Here is a 23,074-nt window from a genome sequence, read left to right as displayed (position 1 = left end):
TAATGTTTTTATAGCCAAACAATCAATAACAAACAAACCAAGTACATGTTTATATCCTTATAATACATTAGTAAGCCTAAAGCAGTAGCAAAATGATAGAGATAGGGTCAAAACAACATTAGGCATAGCAGTGCTTTGAGCTAAATGCGAATGTCAGCATGGCAACATTTGCTAATTACCACTAAACACAAAGTAAAGCTGAGGAAAAAGTTAGGTGATCAGCCAGATGATCAGGATTCATCCTCTGTGCCACATGAATATGTGTACAAAATGTCGTGGCAAGCCATCTGATAGTTGTTGACATAGCCTGTTTCTTGGACTGACTGACAGACAGAAAACAATCCATAGGGCAACACTGCTAGCATGGCTAAAAGCAGAAATAAATAAATAAACATGCTGGTGTTGTTCCTTCATCTAGTTCTTCAGCTGTTTTTGTCATGGCGGACTCACTGATGAGGATAGACACCGGCTGACTGCGAATGCCGATGCCGGCACTGGTCACCGCCGCCACCTCCACCTGGTAGAGCACGCCGGGCACCAGGCCTTTCAACACCGTGGACAACGCGTTTCCGTCCACCGTCTTGTTGATGTAGTAGCGCGTCTGGTTATCGCCGCCGTTGCCCACACACCATACCTTGTTGGGACACAAAGAGTTGGCACTGAATTTGTTATGCAGCTCATTTCAGTCTCAGGTGTGACACTTTTAGATCCTTGCCGGCCTATGCTACTGCATTTGCAATTTCATTCACTGATGAAATGGTTAACAATGTGCTGCAACGTTAGATCTGTGCAAAATGAGATCAAAGCACAGACAGATATTCCCTGTCCATAAATGTACAGCCGTCACTGAACTTGACCACTAACCAGTGTGCTGTACGTTTGAAGTCTTAAAATCACAGCCGTAGGATTTTTCTTTTCCGCTGGAAAGGATTTATCTCTGCGTGTACAATGAATGAACAAATATTGGGTTGATCTTCATGAGATTGAATTTCAGCCTCTTTAGCGCTGTCCACAATCCTCCACACACCCCCAGCTTCCTTTAATCTACATTTTTTTTGTGATTAGTATAAATTAAATGGAAGGAAATGAAGAAAATTCTTGGTTTGTGTGAAAGGAGGCAGTGGCAGTGTCTTCCAGCAGCTGCGTGCTGTTCCTACTGCTTGTTGCCTTGTCTCACTGTGACATGTGACTCCACTCTGCCGAGGTGTGTTTACCCTGTACTCCTGGATGATGCCGTTTCGCATTTCGCTGGGCGGAGGCTCCCAGGAGACGCTGATGCTGGAGCTGTTGCTTAGCTTCACTGTTGCCACTGTGACAGCTCTGGGTGGGGCACTGGGAACTGTGAGAGGCGGAGGAGAGCATTCACAGTCATTTCATCAAAAAACCTGACTGGAATAATAATTAGTAAGTGAGAACAGAACATTTAAACTGTTGTTTAATGTCTTGTTCAAGGCCATAAAGGTGAGCACATATAAAACACAGAAACATGAAAGTGAGCTGTAACAGGAGGGGAAATTACGTTTTATCGAGGGCTTTAAAAAGTTAATAATGTTTTTTGCTAGACTAAGCTCAGGCAGGCAGGTCGATCCAAAGTCTATAAGTGCTGATGGCAAAAAAAACACTGTGCTCTCTTGTTTTTAATCTAGAGTTTGGATCAACCAATATAAACCTTCTGAGAACCTCAGGCTGCAAACATCAGTGTGTGTGGAGGCTGAATTTAATGAAAATATGGATCAATATAAATGAACCCAAATTGTGTTGGATATAAAATTAACCCCAGAATGAGATAACATTACTACGATTCATGTGGTGTAAGACAAGCTAATGAACAGCCATTTCCTATGCCCCGCAAAGTCAAAGTAAACCTCGACTAGTTTATTAAAAGAGGTTTTCTTTGAATCTCGTTCTGGTACAGACATGTTCCCGATTTATTACCTTCTTCCGGGGTTCGAACCAGTAACGTTCGGCTGTCCTTGCCCTGGAATTCATCGAAATAGGGACGGATCTTTATCTCATACTCGGTTCCTTTGAGCAGGTTGGTGAGGATGGTGCTGCGTTCGGAAGGGGAGTTGATGTCCTGGAGGATCCAGGTTCCCCCGCTGGGTCGGTAGAAGAGACGGTAGCCCTGGACGTACTGAGACTGACGGTCAACCTTGATGAATTGAGAGCGACAGAGGGGGAATTTAGAAAAAGGTGAGAGAGAGGAGCTAGAGACATGACGTTAAGTAATACATTTCTCTATTCCAGAACCCTAACTGAACCCTTTAAACGCTCTGTCCCTTACTAAAACAGAGAGCCACTCACAGTCCAGGATACTCGGATGGAAGCTGTTGTTAGCGTGACAGGCTCCTGCAGCTGGACGGCCACCTCTCCCAGCTCCCTCTGCACTTGCCTGTGGTCCACCCCCTGACCGGTAGGACTCACATCTGAGGGAAACACACACATTCACTTCTCCTTAGAGTGCTGCTGCACAAACTACTGTGGGGTTTTTCAAGATTCTTTATATTTCAAGATTGTTTTATTTGGTGCGAGGGAGGTGCAGGCGGACCTTGGGTTCTGACAGGCTCAGAGATGGGGCTCGGGTCACTCAGGCCGTAGGCGTTGACAGCTCGGACTATGAACAGGTAGATGGTGTTGGGGAGAAGGCCGGTGATTGTGTGTGTTTCCATCTTGACCATGTCAGCTACAGTCTGCCATGTGCTGCCTGCTGATTGGCTGTGAAAGGACGGGAGAAAAAAAAACTGATGTTCAATGTCTGATAACAATATGACAGACTAAATTTGAATGTGGGTTTTCCTGCACACCAAAATGTTTCCTGAGATGGAATCTATGACCTGCGCTGCATGGTATGTGCAATTTAACAATTCTCTGAGCATATTTGGTACTTTCTTACACTGTGGAAAGACAACAGTGCTAGAGAAAGAATACCTTCCTCTACTTAAGTTGACTTAAGTAAAAGTAGCACACTGTAAAAATCCTTCCCAACAAGTCCTGCAATCAAGATGTCACTTAGTGAAAGAATGTAAGTATAACATCATTGGGTTATTATTACTCATGCATTACTATGTATGCAGCATAGCTAGATGAGGTTGAGCTCATTTTAAGTCATTTTTGAAAAGGCTGCAACGAATGATTATTATGCAACTCAACTCATTATGAATTTGAACTATCGAATGATAGCTTGGGTTTGTAAAACTTCAGGAAAAAGTGAGAAAACACAATTACCCAGAGTCCACAGTGAAACCGTCACCAAGAGTTGGGCAAAACAATAAATACCATTGTATGTTTTTATCACTATATCTGTCAAATAATTGTTGTATCGTAAACAGTAAGTGAGTGGCACAAAAAGAAAATACTTTTGTAAAGTACGGGTACCTCAAATTTGTACAGTACAAGTTTCATACCGCAATGCTGATTTGATGTGCAGGAACACAATTAAACAATGCATGAGAAGATCAGCCAACAGCAGGATCTATTTTTGGCCTCCTCTAATATTTCTTATCTGGTAAACAACAGCATATGTGAGCGAAGTCACTTGTTTCAGAGAAGTTTCTGCTCACTAGGAGATCTCCTCCAAATGATACAATTTGCTGTCCTGATGAATAATGCATTGAGGCTCCTGAGAAGGCACAGCTGCCAACAGGAAATGGGAGCATGTTCTTAGCCTTGTGGCTGTCCCCCAGATGCATAATCTCGCCACCGCTCAACCCTGGTCATTCTTCATCACGTCGCTCCCTTCTTCTCTGTGAATGTACTGTCACCTTGGCAGAGCAGCAGTCACAAAGGCCTACCCCCAACCATTTGTTTGTCACTTTTAGATGTTCCCCAAGGTTACTGTGGGGGTTTGTGGTGAAGTAGCTTCACTGCTGAACAGCACAATTAGACCAAAGAGGAAAATGATGAATACAGATGAATACTCAACTCTTGTTGTGTGTGTGTGTGTGTGTGTGTGTGTGCAGGCCTCACTGCGGCGGACTGGCGCTAGATTCAAGGAAACTTTGTACAAGAGCAGCTCAGAGGGAGTTCACACACTCACACACAAGGCTGTGGCCCCAAAAAACGAAGAAAATGAATGCTGTTTCACCAGGAAAATGAAAAGTCTGCCTTTGTACGTTAAATAAACAACATTACACATTGCATATGTACACAATCACACACACAAGCCCCAACCCTCGATCTTCCCTGTGCTCCTACAAACAAACCATAGCACCTCAGGCAAGGAAATGTTATTGCAAACATCCCACCGGTACCCTCCAGCTGCTTTACAAAGAATCAGTTTGCGTTACTTGGAAAAGCTCTGCGGCTGCTATGGGCCACGGTGGACGTCTGGATCTGATTAAACTCTGACTGTGTTCCCCTCTTTATCGAATTGGAAGGACACATTTCCCCATAACGCTGTCCCTATCTTCATCTGGAGGCTTCCTTACATCCGCCAAGCCACTCTTCCTGCTCCGCTAAATCTACTTTTCCCCTAATTAATCCAAGGTGGACTTCCTCTCAGGCGGCAGGACCTGAAGGTTTCTGACAGCAGAGACCCGTCACGTGTTTGTCTCTATGAACTGCTTGTCTGTAAAACCTGAAATGAAATGTTACATTCCTTAAACCTTTTTTTATTGAATTATTCTGCATTCTTTTGAGGACTGAGTCTTATTTTCAAGGACTAATAATTATGAATAAATGTGGCAGCTCGACTCATTTGAAGAACGCATTTCATTAGTCTGGGCTTCAGTGACTGAGTTTTAGTGTCCTGAAATGAAAAGGTTTTCTTTTCTGAGAGAACCAATACTTTTGCATTAAAATTCAATACAATAAGAACACAGCCTTGACTGCTAAATAAAGAAGAGGAATGATTTGTGACAATTATTTCCTAAAAAAGCATACTGGTGAAGGGTCCCCGACAAAAAAAATCTAATCTGTCCTTGAGGACTGTGAAGATGTGAAGACATAAAGTGTGTGTCCACTAGTGAATTTGCAGCTGCCTTTTCTGGAACCAAGATTTTCCGAAACACACCTGAATGCCTCGATGATGTAGGAGGTGACAGCAGCTCCTCCCTCATGCGCGTTGGGCTGCCAGGTCAGAGAGACGCTGTTCTTGGACACATCTGTGACTATGGGTTTGTGCGGCGGACCTGGCAACTGGAAGGGCTCTGTGGCCTGAGCTACTGATGGGTCTGCGCTCTCTGGACGGTGGGGGAACGGAGGAGGAAACAAAGACGGAGGCAGGAAGCAGGAGGGAGAGAGGAGGGAGAGAAATGAAAACAGAGAGAGGACGCACACTTGATTAAGCTGCAACATCAGCCTTCAGCGTTACCGTTTCATAATGTCCTCTGTGTTATCCCGCTAATGTTGACTGAACATTTGCATCACCGTCGCTGCAGGCTGAGTTCCTCACTTCTAACAGACTTCACAACTTTGCTTTTCATGACAGCTATTAGATCTTAACAAACCATTACAACGCTAATGGTTAAATAACATACTTAGGTGTCATCAGAGCAGCTTGTCAACTTGTTACTCCTTCGTTTAATGCCACTAATGGAATCTCTACAGCTTGAAATATTTTATGTACTAATGCCTAATGAGTTGTGGAAAGAATAAAAAGGGCATAGCCTCACACAGCACTGTGATCCAACTGTGTCTTTGAGCTGCAGCACTAACTGACGGTATCTCACCATTACATCCCCAATGAGCGCATTAGAATGTTTTAACCTTTAATTATCCCCAGAAAAGTGCTCGCTGGTTTTTAACATCCAGCTTCACATTCATGTACTTACAGTCATTTATGTTTGCAGTCTGCCCAGGACCAGCAGGGGCTAAGTCTTTTAATTAGACTCAGTTATCTGTTTGGTTTGAGCAATTAAATGGTCACAAATAACACACCTTGTTACTTTTTAAAGAATTATCACACACTGAGAATTACTTAGTGCATAATTTTTCTTATCTGCAGTCCCACTTTAATCTATAACTCATCATTTCATTGCTGTTAATTAAGAGTGTTACACAGTGACTTTTCCAAAGTTACCTAAATTAATAATAGTGCAGAAATTAGTTTTCAGACACTTGTGTTTTCAGCTGCATAAAAGGTTATTTTTATGTATTTACACTTTTGTGTTGTTATTTGTTGCCACTTCATAGAGCTGTACTTTAATCATGCAGAGACAATTTACCTTTGACCGTGAGCACTCCACTCCAACTCGTCTCTCCACTGGAGCTGGAAGCCAGGCAGGTGTAAACACCAGAGTCGGTTTCCTGGCAACAGTAAAATGTGTATCGTTAGTTTAGTGTGTGTGAGTGTGTGTGTGTGTGTGTGTGTGTGTGTGTGAGAGAGTGAGACTGTGCTAATGTACCCATTACTAGTGATTGAGACTAAATGTCATATCTCTCAAACGAGAGTGTTTGTACTCCGAGTACTGAGCAGAGGGAAGCAGAACAGAGAGCTGTTACTCACACAAAGCCGACCAGGTGACTCTTTCAACTTTCACATCAAAGTAAGACTGGTGTTTTAGTATCAGTGTATAGCAGCTTGTAGCTCCCATTTGTGGCAATACGTGTGACACCTCTCTCCTCTACAGGAATCATATGACCATATAAGATGGAAATGAAGTACTGCTGAGTGATGCATGGGCAGATGTAATAACGTAAAGATGAACAAACTTTAGTTTCACATGAGGCCTCATGTTAAAGCAAACTGATTTAAATAGCATGGTTTGGATGTGAAGTCGTTCGTCAGTAATTTAAATTTCATCACATTTCAGCCAAGATTTTTAAGTGAAATGCAGCAATCAGCCAATAAATTTGTTATGTTTATCCAAATGTGTTCATCATTATTCATTTATTGTAAAAAAAACCAAAAAAAAAAAACCACCCTGCTTCTGTTGGGCATTGATTACTGTTAACTGCATATGAATATTTGCATTCTAATTAAGTAAACCTTAACATAACGTGTGCTTTATTTAACCGCTCCTACGTTTGTCAATCATAGTTATTTCAATTTTATCATAAAAGATGAATTCTCTCTGGACCTATTTGAAGTGAAAGCTAAAGTCAAGCTGGTGGCTTTTATGTTCCTCGTCTGATTCCTACATGGCAGAGAAGGAAAGTTAAAGGAAGGATCAAAGGACAGAATTTTAATGACCGGCTAGAGGTCTAGAAATTTCTGAGGCTCCAGTCTCTATACTCAACAGCTACTTAGCATTCTGGGCAGGCTATGAGCAGATGTAATTAAGGTGTGTGATAAATGTGCCTGTGTGTGTGTGTGCACATGTGAATGCTGGCTATTACATTTTTGGGAAGGCAAGCCAAAAGCTAGACGGGCTGTGAAATTGCTTACAACAGAGGGAGATGTTGGGGGTCTCTACACTGGGGAATCTCTCAATGTGACACTGAGGTAGTAAGAACTCGCAGGAGCCGTGTCTCTAAACATGTTTCTGTTGCTTTAGCTTCACTGCTCCGGGTCATTCTTTTTTGTCTCTCTTTGTTTTTTACTTTGTTTCTGTCTTTTCTCTTTCATTTTCAGTTCAGAAAGACATCAGCGTGGTGTGAAAAAAAGTATTTGAAGTAGTGCTGACAAAGAGTGCTCCAGCAAAAAAAAGGCTGAACAAATATGTGCAAACACTAATTCCTGACAGATTACTCAATGCCGTATTTCTACTGTTTCTCTCACGGTCATTGCAGCAGAAGATAAAATGACATTAAAATCAAAAGAGATAACCAGCTGTGCAGTGCTTTGGTGTGTAATAAGTCTTCAAACTCATCTGTTACTCCAAATAGACTTCTTAAATGTGATTGCTTTGTCTCACCATTACCCAAAACAATACGCCACAAACAAACCCCCTTGCATTTCTTTTTCCAACGAAGGTCTGTTTTCAGTCTACTGCCAACCAACACGGCCAAGAAACACAGCAATGCACCAGCAAAAAGACAAATGCTTTCCAATAAACAAAGCCAATTTCAGGATATTCAAAAAATCATGTTTTATGAAGATGTTGTATAGTCCCTAATGATACACATAATGTGCTTTGTTGAGAAACTGAATGTGAACTGAAAACTTTAAATTTTAGTACTGCAGTGGTTCCCAACTATTTTTGTCTGATGTACGCCCACAGCCGCATCAGATGGGCCTAAGAACCCCTTGATCATACCCGTTTGATAGATGGGATGGCTCTTGGCCATTGGCTACTGTTTAATTGTATTTTGTCGTAGTTTTGGCCAAGTTTGCATTTGTACTACTGCCATTTGGAGTGAGAGAAAATCTTTAAGTTTTGTGTTGTCATTTTTTACTAGTGTGTCTGTAATCTTAAAGTGGTCATATTATGCTCATTTTCAGGTTACTCATTTTCTTTAGCTGTTGTACCAGAACAGGTTTACATGGTTTCATTTTTAGAAAAACACCATATTTTTGTCATACTGCACAGTGCTGCAGCTCCTCTTTTCACCCTGTGTGTTGAACGCTCCGTTTTAGCTATAGAGTGATACATCTCAACTCTACAAGATCTTTATCAGGAGTTGCAGAGGAAGGACTACTAGCCAATCAGAAGCAGAGTAAGGCCTGAAAAACACGGCTTCAGTTCAGCTGTATATGTTCCCCTTACCAGCTTAGCAACATGGACTGGAGCAAGTTTCAGAGCGGTGAGTTATTAATCCTTGGATATTTGTGGATATCTAATGTCAAATTATAATTTTAATTTTTTCAAATAAGTTGAGCTGCACAATTTTTCTATGGACCCCTGAGTAGCTGCAGAAGATCTTAAAGATTGTGTCAGAAATTAGTCTAAACAAAACCATAAACTGTGCAGAGTAGGTGTAAAAGTAGCTAAATTATAGTGTCAGATACCTTGGCTGCATTTAATGTACATTGTGAGGACAAAATGATGAGTATTTTATTGTTAAGTGCACCTGTGAGGGCTGCTGCCTTTCTACATAGTTCTCCTGTTGCACTGTGTGTGTGTGTGTGTGTGTGTGAGTGTACAGGTGTGTGTGTGTGTGTAGGAATGAATTTTAATTAGTTTTTCATTTGTTTTGCTCTAAGATGTTTCAGTCTTTGTAGTTCATTTTACATCAATTTACATGCAGACCCAATCCCCCGCAAACACAATCAGCCTTCCCTTATTCACTTATTCTGCAAACACAGCCCACATTACTCCAATTGAAAACCTTATACATTATGCAGAGGATGTGCAAGGCAGAGCCTATCATGACTAATGCCTCGCTGAGCGGCGTGCACATACTCTGCCATTCTCCTCTCCTGCATCTGGACCGGCTCATCAGTAACACTGACAGAGGAATTACTCAAGCCTAAGTGGCATGTCAGAGCGTCCTGCAGGACACGGGACAGGTGACTCTCCACCCTATTCAGCATCCCTCGCTGCTCCTCCTCTTCTTCTATAGGCCCTGACCTTGAGTTGACCTGTGGGCCGTCTGATGGTGCGTCTGTCTGGGGGGGTAAAAAGCGGGTCCCCATATGGTGGCGTTTGATCGGTGGATAGGGAATCGGCACGGAGGGCGGGTGGGGTAAACAGCCGGGACACCTGACTATTAATCAAGGCCGGCAGCTCTGGGCGCTGAGTGAAACAGATTGCTGAAAAATGGATGAGGCGAGAGGAAAAGAGGAGAACGGGAGGGAAGGGAGGCAGGAGAGAGGAGCTCTGAATTCAAAGAGGGAATTTGAGAATATATATTTGGTTTGTTGGTTTTATATATGGTTTGATTACATGGGATATTTCTGCACTGCCAGTCAAACAGACTGATGTGAACTTTGGCCTCTTTTTCATTTTCTTTGGTCACCACCAGCTAACTTCCCAGTTAGCATGGGCATCAATAGCACACAGAAGTTTCATAATGTTGTCAGATCCTTAACTAGGAGGGTACAGAGGGGAAGTGTGATTACAGACTATAACACGTGCACGCTGGGATTTAAAGTCAACACATTTCTGTTACCTTTTGTCCATGTAGTCCTTCTCACACTCCTCAGGCTTTGTTTGGGTTCCTCTGTTTCCCAACTGTCCCTCTCCCTTCCTTTTTTTTACCCTGTCATACCCGCAGACACTCCCTACCCCACGCCCACATCAACCGTTTAGCAGAACGGCAGCAAAAACCTCTCTTTAACCCCCCCTCCCCACTGGCACCACACACACACACACACACATACACACACACTTCCCGTCTGTCCAGGATGTCTTGGCACCAGTGAGGGACAGCGCTAGTGTGTATCTGGCAGAGATCCCAGGGTAATGGCACCTCCTCATTGCCAGGGTATGAGGAACAAGCAGACCATCTGTCTCTCTTCAGGGGCCCAGTTGAAATCGACTTATTTATACTGATTATTTCAGGGTTAACTGTGTTTTATGAATGCTGATTTTATTTTTTTCCTATCATGCAAAAGGAAGTTTGTGCCGTTAATGTGTTTAACACTCTCTTTTGATTTTGACTTTGAAGTTAAATCATTGCAGAGCTCACACGAAGGTCTGTTCAGAGATTTTTAAATTGATAAATGTGACGGCTTTTACATTTAACATCTTGGGTAAAATGTAAAAAGTTTTTACTGGACAAAATCCTGACTGATGTTGATTTCATGAGATTAGATAATCAAATCAATATCTAAGAAATGCGTGTCTTTGTGCTCTTCTTCAGTGCCCACTTACCAGAAAACGACAGTAATATTAAAGTAAATGATGATTCTACAGTAAGTTTATCTGACGTGGTGTCCAGTTTCTGACCTGACTGATCACTTGCAAGCCAGAAACTAAAGTGAACAGAACAACAAATGATTTCTACAAGTAATTGTGCGATCTCACCTCTGTAATCCACAGCCATAAACACCATTTGTTGTTATGTCTGCAGCAAAACAATGACACGAAATACACCACCGCCACTTAGGGCATGCCTGTTCAAACGGAACCAAAGTCCAAAGAGAACTTCAACATGGTGTTTGACAGCTTTAAATGGGTCCCAAAGCATGAGCACTTTCAAGTCGGTGCTCTCAGCTGTCAAGTCACTCCCTTTTATTCCCTCATGACATGAATGCAGCATAAAATGTACTTTGGGCTTCTAACTATTTCTCCTTCTACCTCCCCCTCTCACTCAGCCTCCTCCATTCCTATCTCTCATTCATCCAGTCCTCACTCGCAGTGATGAATCGAGGATTTAATTACAAGTCTCAGCGATCGTTAATCATTGAGAACCCACAATCAATTAATGTGTGAGCCTCCTCGAGTTTCGCAGAGGCTGTGGTGACCTCAGGTGCTGCTTCATACCCAGGAGGGAATTCTGGGCAGAAAGGATTTCATTAGCATGGAGTAAGACAGTGCTAATGACTGCTAATGGCCTCGCGTGCTCATTATCATGGACGATCACACCTCACAGATGTGGTTTTGTTACATTCCCCACCTCTCCTCCCCTCGTAAAAACTCATCATTTGAGTCAACCATAAAAATGTCCCCTGTTTAAGTGCTTCATACTTTCCCTGTAATAAAAATAGTTGTTTTATCATGTGGAATATGTTTACCCTGCATGAACTGCATTGTGTTTGATGTGTAAATAGGGATACATGTAGATTGTGAATACATTTCATTGAGTTTACAGGAAGGCGTGGTGCGATGGAATGAGAAGTAGCAATAAATATACAGTGCATTAAAGTTAGCTGAAGGTCACCACAGAAAAGCTGTGAATTTAAAAAGCACACATGCAAAGAATAAGTTTTTCATTTGCTGTTTCATTAGTCTGGGTATTCATAAACTTTGTGTGCAGCTTGTTTGATTTAGTGGGAGGTTTCAGCCAGTACCTGGAGGTTGGTGATTTGGAAGGTGCCGTTTTCCATCAAGCTGATTCGACCATCGTTTCCCAGGATCCTCTGGCCGTCTTTCTCCCATTGGATGCTGGGGATGGGGTTGCCTATGATGTGGCAGTGTAACTGGGTGGTGGAACCAGGCGCTAAAGTGTGATTGGTTGGTCCCTGGCGGATGATGGGCGGGACACGGTCTGAAGGCGCTGTAGGGACAGAGAACAAGCTCAGATGGTTTGAAATATAAGACCATAACTCCATTCATCAACATTTATTTATATAGCACTTTACAGCAATCAGCAGGTGTCTGAAGTGCTTTACATCAACCAAGAATAAACAACACAGCATTCAATAAAAGACAAGAAAAAAACAGTAAGCCAGATAAGGTCACCTAAAATCATCAGAAGAAGAGGGAAGTTGTTGCACCACTACTGCGTATTAAAAGCCATTCTAAATAAATTAGTTTTAAGTTTTGATTTAAAATGAACAACATCCATTACAGTGCGAATGTCAGGGGGGACCTTGTTACAGAGTTTTGGGCCAGCGACGGACAAAGAGAAACACCAAAGCACCCAAAAGCATGTCCTTTTCAACACAATAATACATAATCAGACATAGATTCTTTATCTAACTACCCATGGCCTAAAATGTGTATGTACTTTTTCTTTCTTACAATTATGTACTTTCACGGTCAACTTCATGGTGGTATTAATACGTTTTCTTGAAAGCTCAAACATGTCCCTCTACAACAAACCTTAAGAAAGCTGCTGTGAGACTGTACAGACATTTTGGATTATCCAAAATCCCCAACATCCTGTCCTGTATTTTCCACCCTCACTATCCATCACAAGAAAAAAAAAAAAAAGCTACGGGGCTTTTAATGGTGCACTCAACTGTTCAGAAACCAAATTGAATCCAATAATCGCAGGCTAAATGGAAATGCTACATCTCACTTGCTCCATTACATGTTAAACTATTACTGTAAGCTTGGTTGATATGTTTGATGTTGTTTTTGTTTTGTTTTTAAATTACTAGCAATATTTCAGTTTTATCCTCATCGTCATGGAAGCACAGAAAGACACACTAAAGTCAGCTGTTTGCTCTTTGGGTTACAAAGCTCCATGTTTTCCTGTAAAATCACAGCCTGCCCTGTCCTGCCATGTGAAATGTAAAATGTCACTATAAGAGAACATCCACTCCCAGAGGCTCTCAAGTCCGCTCCCTGCTCCCGCCCCAGTTTAGCATGCAAATCGATGACATAGATTTTTCTCAGGCAGGAATATGTTATGACATGGTTGCCTTCTGTCAGAGTGATGGACCACTTGACAAGAGTTAGAACCTCCATGAATACAGAATTTAAAATGATTATAATTGAAAGTGTCTTTCCAACAAACAATATATCTTAGATTAACCACCGATTATTTGGAATATAGTCCTGGTGGATAATTCAGTGTCTTTAAACGACACATATTTCATTTTTACTACATGCATGTGTTTGAAGGGAATAAAACCCCAGAGTTTTTTACAATCATAACCAGAAAGCAAACTCTCCACTCCCTATCACATGTAGTCAATAAGCTTTTAATGATAACCTGATTATTAACCATTCACATTTAAAATATCTACTGTATCTCTGCATGTTGTATCTATTACACGTGAAAGTGGACTGCAGTCAGTGTGCTAGCCAGGAAACAACACGTGCTGGTGCGAGATAAATGAATGCTAACAGATCCTTGGCCAACACTGAGGGTGTATTTGCACTAAACTTTGCTGAAAACTGTGTACACATTAACTGAGGGACAATTTTAAGAGATGTTTTATTGGCTCATGGAAATGTAAAAAGAAATGAATGTTATATGCTTCGTTTACGTCAGCTGCACCGCCGGGCTTCACATCTGAGGAATAAGGAGGAGTGCAACACTTTGCTTGTGAACCTAGGCATGTTCAATAAATACATGTCCTAAAGAGTAAGCATGTGTTCACTTGACCCTCGAGCGCCCATAGTCGTCAGCAGGACACTCATGGACATATATGGCAGTGCACCATGTCTGTACATCTGTAAGTTCAGTCTTAAATGTAAACAGCAAGTGTCGCCAACTAGCAGAGTTATACTTAGTTTAGACAAGTAAAAAAAATCCTGCACATTCATAAATGGTTGTGAAAAAGAGTTGACAGTCCCTAGTTTTCTTTTCTTCTCTTCCCGGCAACGGCAGCTGGCACTAACAAAGCCCTTGCCACACAAAAAAAAACATTTCACTCACCCTACAGTTTGACATTTGCCTACAGATGGGATTAGATAGCATTCCTTCATTTGTATTCTGTGCTGTAGAAAGCTCTGATATCATCAGCTAACTGAAGCTAACTGAAAATGTGAAACGTCAACACAGGAGTTAGCGTAGATAGAGCACAACGCCCTGTTTACTCCCTGAATGGGAGGGATGCAGGGAGGGAAGCATATGTTGCAGCAGGGTTATTTGCACAGAGCTCTCACCAGTTGTCCTTTTTGATTACATCAGATAAGGACTCCTGCTGTTTCCTCATTTAGGGAAAGAATATTTTAATATGACACTGCAGACTGTGAGAAATGAAAAATCAAATATGAAGCTGAAAATGTTCTGTCCGGAATACAGGTTGAAACTAAAGCCTTAATGAGAAGATAGCTGGTGAGTCTTTGCTAGTATCCCTGTAACCGTGTGGTTGGAGTTACAGTTTTGGCTAATTTTTTTGCATAGCTCACCCTGCTTAGCTGTTCACTGCTACCTGATACTAACGGGTGCCTTCGCTCCTGAGTAACCCGGGTTCGATCACCTAAAGTGTGGAGGTGGTGGTGACCGATGCTTCGCCCTCTGGATGGGGGGCAGTGTGGCAGACTAAAGCAGTGAGGGGGCTATCCAGGCACGGGCTTTTCCTGGGTTTTCCAGCCTCAGTGCCACGCTCCTGCCTGGGCCATAGAACGTGGTGGCAGACTGTATATATGAAAGCAGTCCAGTAGATTTTTACCCTCCATAAATATTGTAGCTAACAATCACTGTATCTTCAATGTGATCGCTGTTTATTGCTCTTTATTTTTTGTAATCAGGTTCCCGCACACCCGCATCCTGTCTGCCGGTTTTTATGTGTTGACACTCACCACTTTCCACCTCTAGCAGGGCTTTAGTCAGGATGCTGCCGGCCACACTAATGGCCTGGCAGATGTAGTAGCCGGAGTCTTCGACCTGGACATCGGAGATGGTCAGCTCACCGCTCAGAGACACAGAGAAACGACCTGACTGTGACGGCTCCTGGATGGGGAACAGCAAGATCTAAGAAAGAAAACAACACGCAGTTTAGTCTTTTTAGTCAAGTATTCATCATTAATGTGTGTTCACTTTTGTACATTTTAACATACATGCATTCATTTTTTTGTGATTGTTCTCAGCAGGCTGATTTGAAAGAGAATGTCTACAAGCTCTCAAGTTACAACACAAAGGAAATTATGTTAATGCCAGACTAAATGTAGCTGTTCCACTTGCAGCTTTATTAAGACTCGGCAACCGAAGAGAGAGAGCCGTACATAATATTAATTGATAAATGATAAAACAGCTTTTGTTAGCTTGTGTTGACATGTTCATTTATCTGAAACAAGATACTTTAGGTCACTTGAAAATAATAAAAAAGATAAGAAGAAAAGAAGAAAATACAGATTCAGAAGACATGGCACTATTTGAATGCAGCGTAAAGAGAGAAAAGAGAGCAGTGACTGACCATGGAAAGATAGCTGAACCAAGGCCAGTCATTCACCCAGACCTTGAAACTTTATCTCTTTGTGCATATGGCTGTGTGTGTCCTCAAACTAACAAACGCACAACAATAAACACATGAAATGAAGTAAAAGAGGGGGGGAAATTGCATGAAAAAGAGACCTGCAGCAGATTGTTTCTAAAAACTAATGTGCTCTCAGCATTAAATGATTATGAAAACAAACGGTGCCTTGTGCTTGTAACTAATCTCTTTCATTATATCTACATCATGCAAACCCACAGAAACCTTTTCCAGCCACAGAGCTGAATAGTAACAATAGATGAGCAATTGTTTATCTGTTGCCTGAAAGCAATTCACACCCTGCCTTGTACAAATGTTCTATCAGCTTTCACTTTCTAATGCAATACAGTGTCACAAAAAGTGCCCCCCCCCCAACCCTGATCTCCACTTTCCATTTTTATCTGTCAGAATGAAATAGCTGTATATTCCCTTGGTATTTCACTGAAATGCAGCCACTATTCACAACATGCTACCCACATACTTCCTCTTCTCCTCATCTTCCTCCACGCTTTCTCCTTGTTATCTCCCTCCTCCACTCTTGTTCTCCCTCTCCCACACATTCTCCAGGCCTCCTCCAATCTCACTCTTCCCCCTCTAATCTGTACCTGGGAGCCATGCTACAGGCACCCACGCACTCTCATCAGGCCTTTCAGTGCATTCCAACAGGCTGCAATGCTTATCATACACCCGCCTTTCTCTCTCTCTCACACACACACACCAACACACACACACTCACACACTTTAGAAGACATGCAGGCCTGTGCAGACTCACGCTTTGGTGAATAATACCCTGTGTGGATGATGGGAAAATGAGGTGTGTATGTGTATGTGTGTGTGTGTGTGTGTGTGTCACCCTGGCACTAAACTCCAGTAGCGGTAAAAGCAAAGGATGACAGTCAAGAACATGACAGTGAGGAGAGATGCAGGTTCTGCTCAAAGCACATGTATCAAAGAGGCGTGTAAGGAAACAAGCATAATACCATCAGAAGAAGCTTCCTCTGTGGCTCTTTTTTGATTTTGATAAATTTGGGAATTTGTCGGAGTCTTTTTATTGGTTTTTACTGGGTGAAATCCACTAAAATAGTTAATTATTCTGAAACAAAAAAAATGGAATTTAACCACATACAGTAATTCTTTCTCATTTTATTTACGTTGCATTATGTTGTAGCAAATGTCGAGCTGGGTTTAAATTCTTTAGCAGGATGAACTAGCTTTTTTGTCTCCCTTTTTACTCGAGCACTTCAGTCCTCACTGTGACAATGCAGCAGTCCCATTGGAAGGGATAAGAGGGCTGTGTTTTTCCATGCTGGGCTGCTAATGTTGACCTGAATGCGGCAGATTTGAGATGTGCTTGTTTACTTCAAACTACAGTGAGCAGGAAGCACACCACAACTTTCAAGATGGATCTGAACTTGTTTTGAACTGCGTTTTAGTACAACACACTCTGGGCTTAGAATCATGAATCATTTTCAAAGCATTCAATTGGAAAACTGCTTTCACGCCTGGCACTGTAAACCCACATTCAAAACAATGGCTCATGATCTAACTGCTTTACATAGTCAAGTTCTCTCCTTTATGCCTCTTTATATGTTCTACGCTATATATTAATGTTTTTTTATGTGCCTATGTGTTAACTACTTTACCATTTTGGCCATGTCTCGTTTGTGAATAAGCCAATGTATCTCAAGAGACTTCCTGCATAAAGAAAGGATTAGTAAAATAAATAAATAAGTCATAAATAGGTTCGCATTTTTTGTTGTTGTTTGGTGAAAATCATTAAACAGGCCTTTGAAACATGTAGGAGTAGCATTACCTAATAATGAAAAGGAATATATTTGCAAGGAAAACTGTTTGTTGTTGTTGGTATGGTGATAATATTCAAACAGAGACAGAGACAACACTTTGTGTTGAAAAGTGGTGGGGACAAAGGTGCTCAGATTAGGGGTGTGAAAAGACACTTAGCGAGACATCGTGATATGTGATATTAGTTTCACGAGAGTGAGATGAAAAGATCCTTAAACAGTGTTATGAGGCTATTTGAGGAGGGGTCTGGGGGGTCCTCACCCAGGAAATTTTGATCATTAAAAACTTCATTCCCTGCATTCTGGTGAACGTTTCGCTTATGAAAAAGGAAACACAAAATTCACGCAGCACGTTACATATCAAAATATATAAAATATAACAGAATAAGTGCAGCTCTCGGGCATTCTGTGTTGCTTTCAGATCTGTTTCTCCTGTAGATCCACTTTTCTCGAGTAATATCATCCCTGCTGAGGCAACACATATGTAGGCCTGATTTAGTCTTCCCTCCTCTTTTGTCATGTTCAAAGGGAGAAAACAGAACATTTGTCCAAAAATAATCTGTGTCAAGAAGTTGTTAAAGTTACTGATTAGTGCATGCACATTTTTGGGTCATTTTATAATCAGTAGCTTGTTACTTTTTTTGGACAATGCACATTTGTATTGCATTGCATGCATTTCTTAATGTGCATTTTCATTTGTTATTTAACTGCAAGCTACATTTCAGAAGTTTTTTTTGTTTTTGTTGGGTTTTTTTTACAAATTGTGCTTTAAAAAAGTGTTGGGGACAAAATCAGCCATTTCAAAAAGTGGTGGGGACATGTCCCCAGCGTAAATGATGACACCTATGCTTGGAAATATGTATCTGAACTGTAATTTTTTGTTCCAAGTAGGTTCTCCAGACTCCAAAAATGCCATTAAGGAAATTTCCATTTCTGACATTAAAGTATTTAAAATTATTAAAGTATTATTAGTAAAATTAGTTAAGAACAAAAAACATGACATATGCACTATGCCAATTCGGTAGTCATGCATATGTGACAAGTTTAGTAGATGGTCATGTGGTTTTAGACTGTTGAAATTATATTAGTGGCAGTGAAGTAAAGGGGTGTGTCCACTGTTGGAAGTAGGTGGTATTACTGTATATTCGGTCCACAGCCTGATGAAGGCCACTGACATATTTTTTTTATAATTAAAAGTAAAAATAAAATAATAACTAGTTTTATACTAAAAGTGTTGCTGTAGCTGTGATACTTCAACTTTGACCCCCTTCTTCATGAACCATGTATGTGAAGGTGTGTCAGAACCCCTATATTACCTGAACTGCACTGTTGAAAAACACAACTGGAAACAAATGACAACCACCATTAAAAAGCTGTACATATATTCACATTTATACAGTGTATTCTTGTTATGTGGCTCATTTGTAAATGACCTAATTTCCCACAGCTTCACTTTTTATGTGATTCATCTCCTATTTATGTGATTGTACAGAAACTTCTATCAACGGTGGGAGCCCTTTTAACCACTAGCCCTTCCTGCCACTCAAACACTGTTTGACAATACAATACAACTACTGTCAGACACAAATTGACCATGAAACCGCCTCAAAGGGCAGAAGCGGTGTCATCCTCTATGATGTTTCAGAGCTGACTTTAATACATGTCGCAGGGAGTGTTTTACCTGGCTGCCTTCTTTTTGCCAAAAGACAGCTGGTGGAGGGTTTCCCTTGGTGCCACAGAGGAAGGTTACAGTGCGACCAGGCGCTGAGATCTGGTCCCGCGGCCGAACCACAATCTGAGGGGGCACTGCAACACAGAAAATACGGAAAATAATTTCAGAGCACAGTAGAAATGTCATCTTTGTGTGTCATTATTTTTGTGCGGTCAGTGTGTGGTGAGTAGGCTTCATACATTGAGAATGTGCCAGCAGTGACATTGAGTGCACTAAGCCGTGACAGGCCAACAGTGATGACAGGCACTCATAACTGACAGCTCTCTCTCAAGATCTTCCTGTCTCTTTATCTCTCTCTCTCTCTCTCACACACACACACACACACACACACACACACACACACAGTCACATGTCCACATACCTGTACTGACTGTGAGTACACATGAAACAGAACAACGCAAATCTCTGCTGCCACTTACAAAGATCATTTATGTCTGCTTTAGATCAGCTGCTTATTCTCACTTGCAGACCAGGAGGTGTCACTTTTCATCTGACTGCCTCAGCACTTAAACATTTACAGTAAAGGCCAAAGTGGGACAAACTTTAAAAGAAAGTATGAAAATAAAGGGTTTTGATTGAGTCAAGGTTAGTTTCATTACCAACCACAGTGCCTTAACATTTTTCCATTAACAGTTAATAAACATCATCACTTAGGAGAATGTAAGTCAGGGGGCTTGTGGTAGCTGATAACTCCTGATAAATCACCCACCTGAGCCAAAACAGACCCACACTGTGGGTCATGGCTGTGAATGATTAGTTAAAAAAATGTCTCATGAGTGCAAATGATCGTCAGTTATTTTTGAATTACATTAAACAAGGCTCAAAACTGATACAACTCCATGGCAATAAAGCAGTAATGCCGGTTTAGGTTTCTCCTTTGCTGTAAAATAGTTTCCAAAGCCTGAGCAGTGTTTGCTTTTTGTGTCCGCATTTAGGGTTATAGAGACATTCCCTGCATTTTGACCAAGAGGAGTTCCTCTAGGATAGTCCCAGGTGGCAAAGAAGAGGCAGAACTTTCGACTGATTCAGGAACCATGCGGGCAGGGTTTGCAGGCCTGAACTGATTGGTCAAACACAAACCCACAGCTGCTTCACCTTGTGTACGGCTTCATTCATTAAGCAGATACTGGGCTCGACTAGAATCAGAATGAGAACAAGGAGTTGTAAAGTTAAAAACAATGCTATTGGCTTCCCGACTAATTTTTAAAAAAAAAGAGCGAGACAAGGAGACAGAATGTGTGAGAATGAGCTGAAAGCGCTAGCAAATGAGAGAGGGAGCAGTGATGAGGGAACAAAGCCAATGTGCAAGAGAAAAAATACTTAATTTGCTCATTTTTAACAGTGGATATGTGAAATGTGTGGTTTCCCTCTGTGGAAATTTGTGTCTCAATCACCGCAGTAAATTTTTAGCCATAATCAAACTTGATATGCAAACACAAATGCACAAAGCAGACTTTTAGTTCCTGGTTTAATTCCAGAGTTAAGTTCCTGTGGCTCCCTGGAACTATTACACCAAAAAGGGCTATTTGCCTCTACCAAGAAACGGCTACAAAATAGATCCTCTGTGGCCTTGATTTGTTTGGCTTTGATTGACTAAGCCTGCTGTAGATGCTTATTGGTTACGATATAGGCCACGATAATCAATATCCTATGATTGTGTGTAGATCCTATCAAAAAGGCCAGTAGAGCCCACAGGAGCATTAATTCAGGTTTGTGGGTCACCTTTTTGATCCCAGGCACCAGGCTAATCAGGTGTCTTTGAACATAGATGGAGGTCAGGATGGGAGCACACGCACACACACACACACACACACACACACACACACACACACACACACACACACACACACACACACACACACACATTCTTTTGATTTCTATTGATTCTGTAGCAAGTGACAGGCCTTCCTCCACAGAGGGGGGTATGAATGCATAATGATGCCCTCCACCAGTCCTAATTGATTTCTCATCTTCCCACCTGATCTCCTGCTTCTCTTTCATTTATCTGTCTCAATTAGCATGGAGAGAAACTGAGAGAAAGAGAAAGACAAGGAGGTGGAGAACCCCCTTAAAGAATAGAAAGACAACAGAAAAAAACTCTAAACTCTGTAACTAGAGAGTCACAGTAAAAGTGACATTGAAAATTAAAAGAATAAATAAGCGAGTTTCCATCTGCGTTTTCTTATGTGAGATTTTAATTTGCACAAAAAAACCTAAATGAAGACACCAAAACCTCAAAATCACACAAAGTCTCAATTCACCTTGACATATACTGTAGAGGCGAGGTTCCTTACAGAATGTACTCTCCTTACAATATGTAAACATGCACTAATTTGCCTTTTCTTTAAATGTATGCTTTCAAAAAACAAAAATCTGACCATGAGAAGGTGCATTCCTGTGACTCACAGATGCTGCCCCTTTATGCCTGGGCTCATTTCCTTTCTGTCTGTTGCACAGTTCAAACACAACATAACGTTGCTTCAATTTGTCAACCAAAGCAATTACACTTTGAGAAATGCTTGCTAACATTAGTTAACTCAGAGAAGGCCAATTTTCCTTTACATGTTGTTGAGAGGGTTAGAGTTTGGTTCAACGCTTAAATGGGGGGAGAACAGCTTGGAAACCAAGATAAAAAGAGAAAAATTGGTGAATCGAGTCAGAAAAACAGGCCGGCACTTATATAGATGAGTGTGAAGTGCTTAAATTTTGTCTGACATGAAATGTTGGTGCAAGGTCCAGGTTGACAATCCCTGACTGCCCAAGCTCTACCCTCCCTCTTGATGACTTGCCTGCTCCCTATAATCGCTCACCTCAGATGAGTGTGCAAGCTTAATTTCATGCCCTGTGAATTACCTGTTGCTATCCTAAAGACTGCTTCCACCACAGGCCCCTTCACACAGCAGGAGGGGATCCATGTGACAGCCGCAGGATAAATCACAGCTAGGCCTGCAAGGCCTTGGTCTTGGCCAAGGTGTACAAGGTCATGTTCTGGGATCCACCATGCAGACCCCTACTAACCCTAAAGTCCAATGCCCAAACATGCGGCCAGTGTTTTGGATGTGAACCAAAGAGTGGACTGGCACTGATACCCCTGCTTTAACTTCCAAGCTTCCTAAAAGACAGGCTTCCTGTCAAAACTGATGCAAGGCCTGAAATATAAAAAAAATGCAGTGTAATACACACTTCTTATGTAATGCAACTCCAGGCTTGTACACATACAGATGTGATGAACACAGGAGAGAAAAGACACAGTATTAGACAACCCGTTTATCAGAACAGAGTGCTAAGCAGGCCATTTGACAAAAACTTGTCAAGACCTGAACATTTTCCCCTCGTGCCTGACACAATGTCATAACTTTGACCCAAATACAGTGACAGCTAGGAATATTCAGGATATTAAAATGCCGTTTTTGGTGCGCTACACAGCCCTGTCTGGAGAATAACAATGTTTGATTTGAGGAGGCAAGCCTGCACATTGCCTGAGGCTGTAATAAATAATTAGCAATAATGGGTGCACTCGGCGCGACACTGAGCTTTAGATTTAGGGCAGGGAGAAACATTAGCATCCTCACATAGAATGGAAACAGGGAGATGGATTGTAACAGAGCAGTTGAAATATACATGACAAAAATGTCTGCATGTCATGGAAGTTGGTTGTACAGTAATTTAGTATTCTGGGCGGCTGGCTTTTAGGTATGACAGCTTTTGTTGTTTAAAGTGTCCTTAAAAAAACTGTATCAGCTGTATATACATGGCATTTTCCAATTTTATGAAATATATAAACAAAAATGATGGCAAACTCATCGTTTTTTCAGACATTTTTGATCAACTGATACCTGCAGGAGACACTGTCAGGGAGGTAAATTAGGGAACGTCTAAATAAAGAATGAAACACTTGAGATAGGAATTCAAAGGAGCCTAGAGACTTCTTTTATATGCTGAATATTGCCAGAGCGGGAGAAC

At 41.5% G+C, this 23,074-nt stretch overlaps 1 protein-coding gene and 1 long non-coding RNA gene across 3 annotated transcripts in view; one reads left to right on the top strand and one right to left on the bottom strand.

Annotated features, from left to right (window-relative positions):
- robo3 (roundabout, axon guidance receptor, homolog 3 (Drosophila)) overlaps window positions 1-23,074 on the bottom strand; it is an 85,966-nt gene that overhangs the window by 10,073 nt on the left and 52,819 nt on the right. For both annotated transcript variants that reach the window (XM_046039018.1, XM_046039019.1), the window contains exons 8-17: window positions 19,061-19,185; window positions 14,907-15,078; window positions 11,777-11,982; window positions 6,165-6,246; window positions 5,012-5,180; window positions 2,549-2,715; window positions 2,305-2,426; window positions 1,936-2,152; window positions 1,215-1,339; window positions 451-634 (exon numbers count right to left, since the gene is read on the bottom strand). In XM_046039018.1, coding sequence (XP_045894974.1) covers window positions 451-634; window positions 1,215-1,339; window positions 1,936-2,152; window positions 2,305-2,426; window positions 2,549-2,715; window positions 5,012-5,180; window positions 6,165-6,246; window positions 11,777-11,982; window positions 14,907-15,078; window positions 19,061-19,185 — 1,569 coding nt within the window. The remainder of the gene's footprint in view (window positions 1-450; window positions 635-1,214; window positions 1,340-1,935; window positions 2,153-2,304; window positions 2,427-2,548; window positions 2,716-5,011; window positions 5,181-6,164; window positions 6,247-11,776; window positions 11,983-14,906; window positions 15,079-19,060; window positions 19,186-23,074) is intronic.
- On the top strand, window positions 1,323-2,391 carry LOC123962744. Its single transcript, XR_006823051.1, has 3 exons — window positions 1,323-1,404; window positions 2,036-2,193; window positions 2,293-2,391. It is a non-coding gene; the product is annotated as an uncharacterized LOC123962744 (long non-coding RNA).

Source organism: Micropterus dolomieu, linkage group LG23 (genome assembly GCF_021292245.1).
Source record: "Micropterus dolomieu isolate WLL.071019.BEF.003 ecotype Adirondacks linkage group LG23, ASM2129224v1, whole genome shotgun sequence".
Taxonomy (NCBI): Eukaryota; Metazoa; Chordata; class Actinopteri; order Centrarchiformes; family Centrarchidae; genus Micropterus; species Micropterus dolomieu.
The sequence above is the reverse complement of the archived record's forward strand: the minus strand, read 5'-3'. Positions and strand labels throughout refer to the sequence as shown.